At 43.3% G+C, this 16,783-nt stretch overlaps 1 protein-coding gene across 13 annotated transcripts in view; it reads left to right on the forward strand.

The window, feature by feature from the left end:
* Window positions 1-16,783, forward strand: part of LOC119128482 (adhesion G protein-coupled receptor L3-like) — a 90,639-nt gene that overhangs the window by 59,721 nt on the left and 14,135 nt on the right. For all 13 annotated transcript variants that reach the window (XM_037260924.1, XM_037260925.1, XM_037260929.1 and 10 more), the window contains exons 12-19: window positions 675-713; window positions 5,589-5,772; window positions 7,240-7,362; window positions 8,578-8,783; window positions 8,863-9,039; window positions 12,107-12,316; window positions 13,034-13,254; window positions 15,934-16,000. In XM_037260924.1, coding sequence (XP_037116819.1) covers window positions 675-713; window positions 5,589-5,772; window positions 7,240-7,362; window positions 8,578-8,783; window positions 8,863-9,039; window positions 12,107-12,316; window positions 13,034-13,254; window positions 15,934-16,000 — 1,227 coding nt within the window. The remainder of the gene's footprint in view (window positions 1-674; window positions 714-5,588; window positions 5,773-7,239; window positions 7,363-8,577; window positions 8,784-8,862; window positions 9,040-12,106; window positions 12,317-13,033; window positions 13,255-15,933; window positions 16,001-16,783) is intronic.

Below are 16,783 nucleotides of genomic sequence, written 5' to 3' on the forward strand. Positions count from 1 at the left end.
ATTGCTGACAATGCCGCAACCGGTGTGGAATCAGTTCCAGTGTCCCATTGGTGACAAAGAAAATCAGGACTGTTCTCCCTCGTTGGTATTCCACCCCAGAAGCAGTAGCGAAGCGTCCCTATCGTTGGCCCACGCTCGCCATTATGGCCCGTTGATCCTTTGCATCGATTGGTCGTAGAGCCCGGCCGTAATTACTGCGTAGCTGCTGAGTGTCAAAAAAGCGAATTGCAATCGGCAGTGAAATTCAAATTGTCCGCCGTTAATTTGCTTGGGCGGCTTCGCTCAGAACAACACCTGTTCTGGACTCCAGACACAGATGTCTCGATTGAGATTTTTAGCATCAGCGTAGGCAGGAATGAGGATTTTTATCACAGCCCGAGTCTCACTCTGCTCTGTTGCTAATGGAATGATGAGCAAACGACCCCAAAAAAAGTCGATTGGCTTTTGAATGGCTTTGATTCATACACTGTACATTTCATTGGCAAACCTATTTAGCGGATGGAAACACTCCAGGCTTAAAGACTTGTGAGCGTAAGTCAGTGGGGGATGTCTGTTTGGCAACTTGGGTAACGTCTGTGAAGTTCCACCAGTTGATGCATGGTGATGAATTTCTTCCGCTCGCCTGACAGACTTGACTTGCTCTGCTTACAATTGCCTTTTTCTCTTCCTGACAGCTGCAGAAAAGAGAGCGCTCCTGCCGCTTTTATGTGCAGGTATGTGCTTTTTTTGGGTTTTTTCCCCTTGTCATCCGTGTTGCCGGTCAATTCCATCCGGAATTTTCCTCCAAAGCGTTTTCTTGGTAGGTGTCATCTGAAGTATACAGCATAGATTGATAATATCTGATTTGTAGTACCTAATTTATATTTTACGGCCATTTAAGCGCAGTTGTATAATTTACACACTTGACGATCTCTTGTGACATGGCAGTTGGGAATCGCTTTTTTTTTTTTTTTGGAGTCTCATTCTTGACAGACTGATATGTCTCGCTAAACTCTATAAATTTGGTATGAATGGATTCCCTTTTCAATTTCATATCAGTCCAAATGATCTCATTTTTGTAGAGCTTTAGCGCCATTGATTTATTCGTCCAAGGTAACTCTCTAAAACCAAAGGGACGACTTGAGTAAGTAAGTCAACTCCGAAGTCAGCGAAAGTCCTGACATGTTTTGATTGGTCTTGATACATAATGAATGAGTGTCCCAATTTTGGGAAACCGTCTCGATCGCAACACTCAGCTATTTTGCAAGGCCGCTGGCAGATTGCGTGATTTGCTCCCCGCGGATGACATTTTTGCTGTCATCGGGTTTTTTTTTTTTTTCTTTTAGTTAGTAGATTACAGCTAAAGTTGTGCTTATTTATTGTGAAACAAAATGACAGCATATTGGTATTTAATAGGGAATAATTAATTAATTAATTAACTAAACAGATTTTTTTTGTGATATTTTTTTTATTTTATGTAGCTAATTGAATCTGGTCCCATTTTATTTTTTGAGTTTTCAGTTCTATGGCGAGCCGTCAAACTTTGTCTTCTCATGACAGGCATGCCCACCAAATCTCACGTTACCAAGTAAAAGCTGCTTCAAGGCCTGAAATTTAAAAAAAATCTCGAAATGCGCTACCAACAGTCATCAAAGCTCCGCGCTCCAAATTCATGTCGGAAATGACCCTAAAATGGCTGCTTTGAATCAAAATGGCAGACATTTTCTATGTTTCGCTCTTTTTTTTGTGGGCTTACTCATAATAGACATGCCGACCAAATTCCATGCTGCTGAATGAAGCTAGCTTCCGGGGCTGAATTTTAAACCCATTGCAGAAAGCCGCGTGTGATTTCTCAGGCCGTGTATCACAGCCAATTTAATCCCAGTGAACATGACGCTTTGACAACATAATGATCACCTCACCGTGTTGTGTAGGAAAGCGTCCCTTTGATTGCTAGCAAACGCGGTAAAAATGGCGCCTGGAGGATATATTAATATCGTCCAATTACGACGATTACGTCCGTCCGTGTTTTAGCGAGCACCTCCGAAAGCTTTCTTCCGTTTAGTCGCCTTGACGGGGAAGTTGAGGCTGCGGGCAAATTCCGCCGCAGAAGATGAAAAACATCTCATGCCTTAGTAGGAACCAAGCGAGTGTGACTTTGTAGGACCCAGGGAGGATTTTGAAGCCCCTCATTAAAGCGATACCTTTGTTGGCGAGGATGACCAGGGGGAGTGTCACGGCGGGGCGGCGTGACCTTCCAGGGAGGCTCGATGATAAAAGAAACGCGCCGCCAGCGCACCTCCCGTGAGTCAATTTGTCGGAAGATGAAGATATCCTCGTAAACAGAAATCTCGTTTGGCTTGCAATGTGAGAGTTCTGGCTGATTAATCGGAGTCTTAAAAGCGGGAGTCTTTTTTTTTATTTTTTATTTATTCCCGTCGGTATGGTGTCGCCGTTCATAATGTATTTATTTGACAGTGGATTTTACACCACATTAGCATAGTTATCCAGTATATCAATGGAGATATTCACATGAAAGATGTGGCGTGGAAATAAAAAGCTCCTACAGTGGATTTTCTCCTTTTTGTTTTGTTTCTTAGTGGGGCGTTGAATAAATTGAAATTGTGAAATCACGTCCGCACTCAAAACGGAGAATTCTGGGTGCATTTTATCTGGGGGAAAAAAAAAAGGGGCACTGAGCAGCAGCAAATTTGGCTAGAATGTCGTCCATGAAAAGATCCACAAAAAATCAGTTTAAAACTGTCATTTTAAAATAAAATAAAAAGAAATAAATCAACCCCCTAAAATGAATTCCGAAATGGAAAAAAACTACTCTCAAGGACTCATCCTGTACTTAAGTCTGCCATTTTAGTTTGAAATCATGATTTTAAAAGTAATTTTGGCCATTTTGAGGGCATCGTTTAGAAAAACTTCCCCCCCATAGTTAGCGACACTCAGTAACATGTCATTTGGAAAAACACAAGTACACTCCGGGGGGGAAAAAATCAGCAGGAAGTCTGCTAGTCACAGCCATTTTGGGCACATTTTGTTTTTTTCTGGGGGTCCTTCAATCAAGACCTTTTCCAGAAGATTTCAACATTCCGAAACGTTTGAGTTTCCATCATATGGCATCAAAGTTAGTAACCTGGCCTCAACGGCACTCGCTCATCCTAAAGACGAGAGCATCTCTGGTGTTGCCACGGCGATAATCCAGACAGCCTCTCGTAAAGCAGAACAGGTACAACCAAGGCTCAGGCGCTGTCTCGTCCAATTTAAGAGGACAGGGCCAATACGTGTACCCTCCCTTTTTTTTTGTCTTCTCGTTCCCTGTCCCTGTCAGAAATCGAGGATCCAACATCGGGGGGGGAAGCGTTCCAGGGGGGGTGTTAGGGGAAGAGGATCAGAAATCAATTCCCCGGACCCCTGAGTTCATTTCATCAATCAGCGTGGTGCAGATAGGAGAGAACACAGCCCAGGACAACCTGGAGCGGCGCCAGGCAACTGGCTAATGTCTGTCTCATTTAAATGGGGCGCGCATTGCAGCGCTTCAAACCAGCTCATCAATCTTTTACTTCGACGTGAACATTTGCTCAAACTAAATATGATGCTCAGGCATCTTTTCAGGGACATGATGATGATGCATAACAAATTCGAAGCGACAGATATGCAACAGAATTAGTTCTTTGTCATTGAATTATAGTTATCTTTATTAAATGGATTTATATTGATTTCATTTTACATATTTACTGCATTAGGTCTAATTGTTATTGTATTTATTTGTTCTTATTTTAATCGTATATTTCAGCTGTATTGTAAACCTATTTGGATTGTATTTTGTTTTAATTTATCTGAATGTTCTAAGATTATAACTATAAAATAATGAAACAATACATTTATTATATACTTTTAAAATTGTACACAAACTAACTTATTTTATTTATGGGATTATATTTAATTCATTTAAATGTATTTTATTTGAACTGAAGCGAATACAATTGAAGCAAATCAATTAATATTCAATTTACTGAATCAAACTGGCAATGTCCGGTCTTAATGAAAATGCTGTTTGCATAGCCGTAACCATTACGCACTGCGGTAAATTTTATGCATGGCAACCAACACAAACTTGCGCTGTGCGTACATCATCTCCCATCTCAGGCATTTTTACTATTTTCTCTTGTGGAGAACAAAGGGGAGACAAATGTCAGCTGCCTGAAGGGGCGGTATTGAAAAAAAAAAGCTTCTTTAATTGAGAACAACTCAACCTGCGCCTCTAGCACATAAGGTGTGATTGCAGCAAATGATGAATCATTACATCCGAATTGCAAAGGTGAGAGAGAAAGAGAGCGAGACAGAGAGAGCGAGAGAGGGAGGCATAAAATAGAATTAGGAGGCTTTTAGACATAGAAATGTATGATTTTAAATTATAAAAGCCTCCTTTCTAATAATTTCTCCAACCTCTAATATGCCCCTTTATTTAATTAAAAAAATATATGTTGTGATCTGTGTAAATTAAACTCAATACTGATAAGATTCTAATTTAAAATGAGGACCTTGTAAAATAATAATAAATGCTAATAATAAATGCCTAGCTCAAATACACCTTTTATTTTAATGCGACAGGTAAATGAAATTATATACTGATAAAAGACTGATTCAAAATGTAATCCTCCTCTCGAATAAACATCTTGCCTACCATAAATGCAGCGAATTGTCTTGTACAGACTTTCGATTTTTGAAACACTTTGGTGACAAAATCACTCCGGGCTGTTTTCGTTCACTGTTTTGATCAGGCAATCAGACTATTCTGCTTATTGCCTTTGACTTCATCAACGTTTTCAGCGTCGCTTCCCAAAGTAGCTTTCATAATGCTCTTTATTTAAAAAAAAAAAAAAGTTCATTAAATGAATCCTCCCCCTCTTGTGGGTGCACTAAGTCGTTTTTGAAGATGAGCAAAGGGAACGGCAGAATCCTTTCTTCTCATCGCGTACAGTCGGTCTCCCCATTTGAATCAACGACGTGCTCCGAACCAATTAGCATTCAATGCTCGGATATCGCCATTGGCATTTTTCAATCTTTAATGGCTCTTAATTTTTCATCTTGTCTTGCAAATGTTCCGGTTCGTTCCTCCGCTTTACCCGCGCCAGCATTGTTGTCGGCGGAATAAAGCGGGCTGTAATGGCCGCTCGCCGACGTTAACGAGCGGCAGAGGCTCTCGCTGGATAGTTACGCTAGTGGTAAATAGTCGCTACATCCGCGCAGCAACGTCGCGGCATTTTTCACCCGAGTGCTTTTTATGTGACGGGAATGTCGGCACGGAAGAAAATCCATCACGGCCATTAAAGACTCCCACCTACAGTCGCGTTTCGCAGGAATTCTTGTGAGCGGCCTTTGCTTGATTTGCAGCGTTTGTTGTTTTGTATTTAATGCAGAACAGAGTGTGTACAATGATACTGCCCCCGGTGGCCAAGGCAGGAACTAATGATGCTCAACTGTTTATTTAGTTACAATCAAATTGTCACTTGTCTAATTCAGTCTTCACTGCTATTTCTTTCCATTTAAATATAAAAGCTTCTCGGGTATAAACTTCTGAAATTCCACACTTGCAGGCCATGGTGGAGACGGTGAACAATCTGCTCCAGCCGCAGACTCAGGCGGCGTGGCGCGAACTGAGTACGGGCGAGCAGCTGCGCGCCGCCACCACCTTGCTGGACACGGTCGAGCAGGGAGCCTTCATTCTCGCCGACAACCTACTCAAGACCGACATCGTGCAGGAGAACACTGACAACATACGTGAGTATATTATTAGCCTGTAATTTTGACATCTGCATCATAAAAGTAAATGCTTCACCTCCAATTGGTCTTCTTGTAAACGCCTGATTATTTTCTCATTATTTTCCATGTTTGTAACGACGAGCACTTTAATGTATTTCATCGACCAGTGCATAGGTGTCAAACTCAAGGCCCGGGAGCCAGATGTGGCCCGTCACATCATTTTATGTGGCCCGCGAAGACAAATTGTCAATACTAAAATTACAAATTGTCTTCACTTTTAGAAAAAAATGCTGGGAATTATTAGTACCGTTCATCTTTTTAAAATATATAAAAAAAAGCTTTTAATTGTCTCTGATTTCAAAACTAGTTCTTCATCGGTTTATTGTGTAGCCTATACTGTCATAATGGCCCTCCGAAGCAAACTATGACTACGATGTGGCCCGCGACAAAAATGAGTTTGACACCCCTGGATCCTAACATTAAGTGCGTCTGCCTTAAACTCCAATTTTCAATATTGTGATAATGAGGCCAAGCGTTTCCTCAAATATTTGACTCATCCAAATTATTCGCCAAGTATGTCATACACTCATAAAAAATAAATGTCACGTCATCAGGTGTTATTATGAGGACCAGTACACGCTAAAAATATTTCCTCAAACATTCTAAGCCCCAATTAGTCACCGGGTGTTACTTCTAATTCCACTCCAGCTGAATAAACGTCTCTGTCTAATAGAATATATCTCACTGTGAGTGATCATTTCCTCGGTGAAAATAATACTTTGTAAGTTTCAACCTAGAATCTTCGAGCATAGGTAAATTAGCATCACCTACCGAGTTTTAAGCCCCCCCGCTACCATGGCAACCTAAAAATATAAAATATAGGTCTTGTGGCTCGTAAGGAAGCGGCAGTGAGGCGAATTAATAAAATGGATTTTATTATATCCGCCGCACAATTCATCTGGGTATTAGGGCGAATCCAGGCTCGTTCCGAAGGTGAACGAGACGACAGCGGCTCAACCCGGGGGAGACTTTACAGCTCGCGGCAGTACGCTTGTTAATTACGCGCCGGCGACATGTTTACTAGGCCTCGCCTCTCTTGTTTGCGCTGTACCGCGCCTTCTATAACCAGAATAAGGTGGCCCAGTTAAGCATGGTGATGACTGGGACTCGTTATCGATCCCCTTTTTAGAAACGGACGTCCTTTGTCTGCCTCTTTGGTGTGCTTATCTCGCCCACAGATTCTTACAGATTAGCGTTAGCGCCTAAAGCATTTTTACGTAACTGCGAGGGAGCTGGTGCCGAACAGAGAGGCTTACAAAAGTCGCAAGTGGAAGGCATAGATTTGAGCGAATTGTTAAGTCTCAATGTCCTATGTTACAGTAATAAATAGACGCCATCCTCCCTCAAGTAGATTTCATTATCGGTATTCATGATGATCAATGTTCTGGGTTGCCTTGTATAATTGATGGTTAATTGTGTGTATAGAATTGGAAGTTGCACGGATGAGCACCGACGGGAATTTGCCTGACCTGAAATTCCCCCAAACGGGCGGACAGGGCAGCTCCATCCAACTGTCGGCCAACACGCTAAAGCAGCATGGAAGAAACGGCAAGTACCTTTCGTCGGTTTTATCCTTTTTCGATTATATCCTGCCCTATCAAATTGTTTTCTTCTACTCTATTTTACTGAATTCTAATAGATGTTATCATGGCAAAGGATTTTTTCACTTGGGGACGTTGATAGTTAGATCTGCAGAGCCATGATAGCCAGCACGGACAGAAGAAAAGGGTTCAAAGATTGACCCTTGAGGAACCCCACTTGCCATTAAGGTTGTGAAGGGCACATATAGTTTACACATAGAAAAATAAACTTTACACTCATAATACTTTGAGCAACTACATTTATAAATAGCGTGGCATAGCAGCAGACCAACACAATCTTTCCTTTTAGTCACCTTTGTTGTCCGGTAATTATACAGAACGTACACGGAGGCAGAGCACTGAACACATGTGGTTCACCTGCCTCTAATGGTGTTTAAATGAGGTGCTTACATACAGCAAGAACAATGGCATTTTTAGAATTCATTCAATGCAAATGCGGTCGCCACTCAGCGGGATGGAAAAAAAAAAAAAAAAGCCCGCGTCTGTAGCCGTCGTTCTCGCGGGCCGGCGGGATATATTTCCTGCCGCCATCCAGTGTTATATGACCTAAATTGTTTTCCTTTCATCTAGCCGAGCGATCGAAGTCACGGCGGGGGGTAACTTTGCCGTTGAAAAGTGAGACGTAGGAAGGAGGTGGAGAGTGAATATGAATGAGCACGGGAAGCGATGATCAACAAGGAAAATGTCTCTCTTTGTCATCTGAGCCAATGTATGAGTGGCCGTCGCAACGTGCAATTTTCAGCAATTGTTTGTTGATGCGAGAATGTTTTCCATTTTTTTTTTTTTTGTCGCCACAGAATTGCTTCGGTTCCCCTGGTCTTATTGTGAGCAGTTTAACCATACATCTCTTTCAATTCTGGTGTTAACAAAGCTTCCTTTCAGGGATACGAATGGGAATCATGACGAGCTCATGGGTCGCGCTATCGGTTGTCTGGGGATTGCGATTCAAATTCTACTTTGCAAATGGTGGAGGACAAAAAATGTATCTTTGTCCTACAGTATGTTTTTTTATCTCGCTAACATTCTATTATGGCGCGACCGCAGCTGGGATACGGTGGCGCCAAGACCTCGCTAATTGGCGGCGTTGAGTTTTAGAAAACGTCTGCTTTATTCCCAAAGTGTGGTGCGTAATTGTCGCGATTGTTCTCGGCCTCCCTCACAGGCGAGATCCGCATCGCTTTCGTGCTCTACAAGCACATCGGCGTGTACTTGTCCACGGAGAACGCCAGCATGAAGTTGGGCAGCGACGCCATGGCGACCAATTATTCTGTCATCGTCAACTCCCCGGTGATCACGGCTACCATCAACAAGGACGCCAATAAAGTCTACCTCTCCGACCCGGTCATCTTTACCATAAGACACCTGCAGGTATACAAAAAGAAAGAGAACTTGTCATAAAGAGCGTTCAAAACAAAACATCATTCATTGTCCACTCTGACTCCCACAGCAATCTGAGGAGAACTTTAACCCCAACTGTTCATTCTGGAGCTACTCCAAGCGAACCATGACCGGCTACTGGTCAACGCAGGACTGTCGCTTGCTAGGCAACAACAGGACGCACACCACCTGCTCCTGCACCCATCTCACTAACTTCGCCGTCCTCATGGCCCACGTGGATGTTAAGGTAGGACGCTGGTAAAACCTGTTCGGGCTTTGGATTTCATTCATGACATCACAAAAGATTGGAAACCAAACAACCTACATCGGGGCTCATTTTAATCATAATGTCGGGATAAACCAAAGTGTGGCACGATGAAAAAGAAATCATCTTTTATTTCATCTCTCAGCATGAAGCCCAACGCGTAACTCCACTTGTACGGACTTGAAATACAGCCAGGTGTCATGTGACCCGAGCTACCGATTTATGACGGTCGGAACAGCTGTCGGGATGGCATCCGTGTCCCGTACCGTCATTGCCCACCTTTTGCCGTCCTCACCCTCTTGTCATCGGCGCCTCCAATGTACGCGCAAACAAAGGCAACCTTGACTGTCCTTTGGCGTCGCCGCTTCGCTTCGCCGCCGCCGCGGTGGAGGTACTCGGGCGACGACATTGATGGATGCTCCCCAAATATCACCCTCTCCATCATCCGCTGGGATGTGCCACTGATTTAGACTTACTGGTTCGTCGAGAACAGTGGCACTTTGTGGTAGCTCTATGCCCACCCCCCCCTCGGGCTTCATCCTGCCTACTCTATATTTCTTGAGAGTCAATTTCAAAGAGCTGCTGTCACAAATGGTCACAAATGGAGCATTTGAATTTCAAAAGTAGCCGTATTAGAAGGCTTTTAAAGAAGGTTGTTCAGAGCGGCGCCGAGTGGGAAAAGGAAGCTTCTGCTGTTTGACATTGATAGCGATTTTCCCTAAAATAGTCTATAGGCCAATGACACCACCCATGATTGATTTGAATCGGAACCAAGGAAACTTATTTACTCGAGTATGTGAGTCGGCCACTGAAATGTAAACGCCACCCTGCAAGAGACAATCACAATCAGTATACTTCCTCAAATAGTGTCTGTTCCTCAAATAGACACCAAATAGTCGTTGAAAAATAAATGGCGCCCTCCAATAGACACTGCCCAGGTTATATTTGCGGTTTGATAAAAAGAGGGCTGTTCAAAGCAGTGCCTGAAAACTTCCACCGCACGGTTTGCTGTTTGACATTCACCGAATGCCCGTGGAGCACTTCGAGAAATGTGCAATGTTAAAAAGCTCTAAATCCCACGGCCAAATGTGATTATTTATCACCAATTTCAAACATCTCGTCGCGCTCGCGTCCCGAGGCTCGGCGACGGGACGTCTCAAGGTTATCGCCGTCGGCGTCACATCAAAAGCACTCGCGTCGCACATGTCGAAATCGGATCATTCCGAACAGAAGAGACATATAATCTAGACGACACAGATATGTTTACACGGGATTTGTTTACACAGCCATGAGGGATATGCTTCAACAATTTAGGAAAAATGTTTTTTGAAGGTCACCTGAAAACGGCCACTAAAATGGCTGACTTTCTGTGCCTTTGTGTTCGCGCTTTCTTAAGACAGCCAAATTATACATTGCTAAGACAAACTGGATTTCATTTTTTTTTTTTTGGAAAGGGGGGCACGTTATTTCCAGATGATGCTACTTAGCCAAAATGGCTACTTCAAACCAAAATAGCTGACTTCCTTACCTACCAGAGAATCAGAATTGCCTTTATTGTTGTTGTACACAGTACATCGATATTTGAGCGCTGAAATTTGAAATGAAATATAAAAAGGATATAAAATACATATATCCTTTTTGGAACAGGTTGCACGTTATTTCCAGATGACGCTACTTAGCCAAAATGGCTACTTCAAACCAAAATGGCCGACTTCCTTACCTACCAAATATCTTGTTGCCGTCTAATTGGCATATTGGCGTATTTCTTTTCGGGGCTATCCTGTTAAAATGGCAACTGTTTTGTATCTTTTCCCGGATGTGTTTTTGAGACTTTTTCCTCCTGACATGCCGACTGAATCCCAAATGCTTCGTGTTGTACATACCGTATATGTTTCCTAAAGTAGCTTTGGGGCCTGTGTCACACAGTGAGCCGACGCCAGAAAATGACAGCCGCCCGCCTCCAACACCTTCTATGTACTCGCATCATGGAGGCTTTTTTTTTTTTTTTTTTTTTGCGTGAGGTGAGCTGCAGATTGCATCATTTGGCAACCCGCCTTGGCTGAGCCCCCACCTCAACCCCCTTCTCCCTCCCTCCCAGCAGAGGCATTGTGGCTCGCGGCCATCATCCACCACCAAGAATAAAGAAATCGTTTCACAGTAAATCCATCACTGAGGTGTAGATACACTCGCTGCCCTTCACTGTGTTTCAGCATCAGCCTTTCTCCCGTGCATTCTTTTTTTTTTTTTTTTTTTCGATTGAAGGTGAGAGTGTGATGGATAGAGCTTGTACAGCTCACTAGGCCCGGGGACCTCGGGGTCCTCGCTCTCACGATGCTATGAAGCTAACGTCGCCCGACGCATCAGCCTTGCACCTGCCAAGCATGGCGGCATAACTTTCCGCTGCAAGCCAGTGTGTTAGAGCGAGGCATCAAACTTTGCCACGATAGTCTCAGCGACGTAGTTTAGATTGCAATTTTAGAGACAGAATCTTGAGTAGTAGTTTGCTTTTGTACGCTTCGCTTTTGAAGACTTTCTTTTTTTTCTTAAATCAATGCCCAGCAGCCTGAAAAAGAGGACTCACCCTCTGGGAAATTAAGGCGCCTCAAAAGCTGACCCAAGTATTTGGAGGCAGTAATTATGTTTAGTTAATAAATCAAGATGTCACTCCCTTAAGCTTCATACATGGGGAACAAGATTTTTAAAAATATTTTAGTCTTTGTCATTAGCATCGTGACGGCGAGTCGTTAGCTAACGACGGAGCATCCAGACGGGAAATCCTCAGGTAATCCGCCTCGAGGCTGGAAAAATATTTTTCCGGGATTTATGTACGGAAATATATATTATCTGCCTCTGCGCCCAAATTTATCGGGGTACTTTTTCATTTCACATACTATATTTGCAAGTTGAGTTAATAAAGAGATAAACAACCTTTCTGACACCGTTGGAGCATTAATCACACCCCGGGTCGCATCGACCGGGGAACATTTTTGCTTTTCGGGAGAAACATCATAACAGGAAGTGTTTTTTTTTTCTTTTTTTTTTATGCCAGAACACAGACCCAGTTCATGACATACTTCTGGATGTCATCACTTGGGTTGGCATCCTCCTTTCGCTGGTGTGCCTGCTGGTCAGCCTCTTCACCTTCTGCTTCTTCCGTGGCCTCCAGAGCGACCGCAACACCATCCACAAGAACTTGTGCCTCTGCCTTTTCATCGCAGAGTCACTCTTCCTCATTGGGATCAATCGGGCCGACCAGCCGGTAAGACTCCACTTCCTTCTAATATTATAATATATTATATATATTGTAATATTATTCATCCTGTAATAATGAATAAATTAAATTACATATACTATCTGGAATTGAATGTAAAATTATACATTACCAATAAATGCAATAATTATAATAATATAATAATAATAATGTTTTTACTCTTTAACTTTTTATATTATTCCTAATGTCAATGTTGCCTCAACAACCATTTTGACATCATTAAATATAAATATTTTAAAATTTTATTTACATTACAAAATCATGATAACACTTGTTTTTTTCATTTGTAAAAAATAATACAAATATTTTTGGGTATAATCGGCTAGATTTTTGCCTCATTTCAGTGCGGCTATGAATGCCTTAAGGACGTATCCTGTGCATTCATTCAAATGCTTTTTGCCTTCCATAAGATTTTATGGGTGCGATTCATGGCTCTCTCACGGAGCACAATTAATGTCCACTCAAGCCTTCACACGTTTAATTGAATCAATTTCAGGGACAAAATAAGCTAGTAATGTTCAACTGCGCACATAATTAGTCAACGCTGTGTACGCACTATATAATGTTAGAGAAGAAGGTGACCATTTAAACATTTCACCTTAACGCGGCGGCAGCTCATGCATTTGCCACCTGAGTATTCCGCCGCAATTCTACGTTTCTCCCAAATTGCTTTACCAATTGACCCCTAACCTCCCTCCCCTTCAGATTGCGTGCGCCGTCTTTGCCGCCCTGCTGCACTTCTTCTTCCTGGCGGCATTCACGTGGATGTTCCTGGAGGGCGTGCAGCTTTACATCCTGCTGGTGGAAGTGTTTGAGAGCGAGCACTCGCGTCGACGTTACTTCTACCTGGTGGGCTACGGGGTCCCGGCGCTCGTCGTGGCCGTCTCGGCCGCGGTGGACTACCGAAGTTACGGCACGGACAGAGCGTGAGTATCGGTGTAGAACATCGAAAATTGATACCTGACTCAAATATGTGAACAAAATACCCAATTTCTCATGGAATAGGCCAAATGTTTCATCCAAATAACTAAATCGCATTCTCGCTTATGGGAAATCCTTTAATTGGTTCTGCACCCCATTTAGTTGACAGGTGTGTCAGTTATTTAGGAAAAATAAAAAAAGAATTTCCCTCAAATAATTGACACCATATCCCAGTTACTCTCTAGCTGTGTTATCCCTCTCAAATAGATAATTGCCACCCTCAAATAAATCCCTCTCTTAACCTCTTAACCCAATGTTCTTTCATTAACCCTATGGTAGCATTATTTGCTATGTCCATCAAATAATTTCCTTTTTGCGATTAGCCTCCTTTTATTAATTATTATGAGACATACCAACCAATTTCCCATGATAAGTAGCATGCAGTTAGCGTCACGCTAATGTCACACACAAGCTGGTACGTTTCGAGACGCGGAAAATCTCAGTCGGTGGTGATGGATGGCGGCGATTGCTTGCCACCCTTACGTGAATAATTAACGCCCGCCACCGGTGGAACAATTACACCGGGCTCTTGAAGGATGAGGGTAGCTTTTGAATGACTTGTTACCTTCAATAAAGAATAGTCGCCTCTCTTCAGATGTGGAAATCTCGAGTAGAAAGCCCGCTTCCCCTCGAGCAGGAGCAGGCAGTTTTGAGCTGCCCACGTTTTTCTCGCCGGTTCCTCAAGAGGGATACGCGTTGGAGAAAAGTAACACGGGGGTGAGAAACTTGGGAGAGAACTTGATGCTCTCCAAAAGTCAAAGACACACCGGTGGAGACTGAAGACACGCCTGCAGCTCCGGCCGCCCACCGAGTCGTTAAATCTGTCTGCCATCTGAGGAAGGAGGCAAAAATGAACAACCCAACCTTGCGCGTGATATATAACGGAAGGTGCAGGCGGTGGCAAGCTTTGAAGAGCTGCCAGCGCGTCTTTTTGTTTTGCGCCTTTTCCCTCTTCGTTACGCCGTCCGTGTGTGTTTTTCTCCCAGCCCTCGTCTCAGGGAAAGGCATCAAGCCCTGTCACTTCTGATAAAGTAGTCGCTCTCGTTTTCAAAGCGCCGTCGAGCCTTTAGGAGACAAAACGTTGAGCCGGCGTAAACACGTTGTTTGCACCGTTCTCAATTCCGTCGGCTGTTTTCTCGTGGAAATCGGAGACGCCTCCTCCGTGGGAACAGAGCCAAAATGGGTGGTCTATTTTATCGACTCGACTTAGATGTGTTTGGTTGCCCGAACAGATTTTCTTTCCAGACCATCACATTTTTTATTTGTGGACAAGTCAGTCAGAGTGAGCTTCACTGTCAGTGAGCACAGCTACTAACACGTAAGACTCATTTCCAGAAAAAGTCTCTTGACCGAGCGGAGTCATACCAATTGGTCGGCCCACCTTTCTGGGTTAATTTGCCGTAAAACTTGCCTCAGCCTCTAAAATCAGATGTCACATTGTAAACGTTCCAGAACCGTCTCTGAAATCTAGAGAAACCATCGCAGGAAGTTCGAAGATCAGTTGTGCTTGACTAGTGCCGTTTACGAATTTGACTTTGCCCACCGTGACCTTGTACAAATTCAGTCTGTCGAGACCAACAAAGACATTTTAAGATGATTTGTGTCTGGCAAAATGCTGATGACCTTGAACTCATCTCCAGAAGGGCACATAAGCTTTCCCAACCACGAGCACTCTCAGTGACCGCAACCATAAACATTACGGTTCATTTCCAAACCGAGGATGTTGACTATTCCCTTGGGGAAGTGCGAAGAAAGTAATTTTTGATTCACCCAAAAAAAAAAAAAAATGGAGATGTCTATCAGCAGCAAGCAGCGGAGATTAGACAATTAATAATTCAACCACAAGCCATGAGTCACATTCCATCTTCCGTCAGCTTGCTGCTTCCCTTTCTCACTCTTCCTGTTCTTCTTCTTGTTTCGTCTCGTTATGAGGTCAGAGGGACACGCGGTTTCATTATTGTCGTGATTGCGGCGCCCCCCGCGCAGTCGTCAAAGCTTGTAAGACGCTTTGTCGCCAAGCTTTAACGGGCGGGGCTTGCGGGTCCGGGTCGAGGTCGAAACAATTCCTTTGGAGTGATACAGTCGGGATTCAATTTGCAACTAATTGAATCGTCCATAAATTATCATCTGTGACGCTAATTTTCTACCTTAACCCGGCAAATTGAAAGCAAATCGGGCTGAGCTCTGGTCTTCATCAGCCTTTATGTTGGTCCATTGGCCATTTTTTCGCTTTGTCGGACAATTCAATAAACCTTAGTGGCTGCTAGAGAGGCAAACTGTACACCAGGGATCCTTCAACTTTTTTTAAATAAGAGACATTTGTCCAAATTTACATTTCACATTATCACATTTTTTTCATCCAATATGTTTACCCGCTCAACATGTAGCACATAGCAGTTAGCATATAGCAAGTAGTTGTTAGCATGTAGCATATAGTATGTTTCCTAAATACAAGGTGAACCTTCCTGATGTTCATTTTCTTGGTGACCCCAGTGAAATATTATATAGATAAGCATTCTTTTTTAATTGATTTTTTTTTTCACAGACGGAGGTCTGAGAATCTCGGTTCGAGAATCACTTACGTACACCATTGCTAACATCCTTGTCCACGCTTGTCATTGCAGTTGCTGGCTTCGCCTTGACACCTACTTCATTTGGAGTTTCATCGGACCGGCAACCTTGATAATTATGGTAAGTGCGACCCGCCCCCAACCTTGTGTTCATTAACCCTACTTAGCCCGCGGGTCGCCGCATAAACGGCCCGCACAGATCCTTTTCTTTGCCCTCTCTGCCCTGTCGAACGCAGACCCCACCGGCGGGCTCATGGCCGTCAAGGAAAACCAATGAGGGGCACGGTGAATTTATTGCAATTTGTCACCCCGTCGCAGTTGCCGGCGGAGACCAATCGTAGGCAGAAGGCAGGGAAGGAGAGCGAACTGTGTTACAGTAATCCACACTGTGATTATGATTGATCCTCCTTCCCTTACTTCGCTACCTTCTTTTTTTGTTGTCATCCTGTTTCCTTGCTCGGCGGGCACGCACGGAGAAGGCCAATTGTGCCAAGATAACAACACAATGGCTCCTATTTTTCCAGTTTTCTGAAGATCTTTTATTGATCGGGCAGCTTTAAAACAGTAGCTGTGGCTCAATTCCAGCCGGGTCACGGCAATGCTTTAAAATGGAATCACCGGCGAGAGGAGTCCTGGGATCTAATCCTCATTTTGAATCCATTGATCAGTAAGAACTACTCCTAAATCTTGATTTTACGCAGAATTCGGGAATTGCGTTAACCCCGAAAGCGTCTTGTATAGAAAGGCTTGTTTTATTTTAGAAAAGCATGTTGTTGGGTGGCCGAAGCAGGTTTTTTGACTTCCCCTTTCTGAATCAAAAACAATCCCAGCTGTCCCTAACACTGTAATAAAGAACTAAAAGCCCGACTTCTTTTTATCAAACACCTTTAAATTAGTCACGGGA

This window comes from Syngnathus acus, chromosome 10 (genome assembly GCF_901709675.1).
Source record: "Syngnathus acus chromosome 10, fSynAcu1.2, whole genome shotgun sequence".
Taxonomy (NCBI): Eukaryota; Metazoa; Chordata; class Actinopteri; order Syngnathiformes; family Syngnathidae; genus Syngnathus; species Syngnathus acus.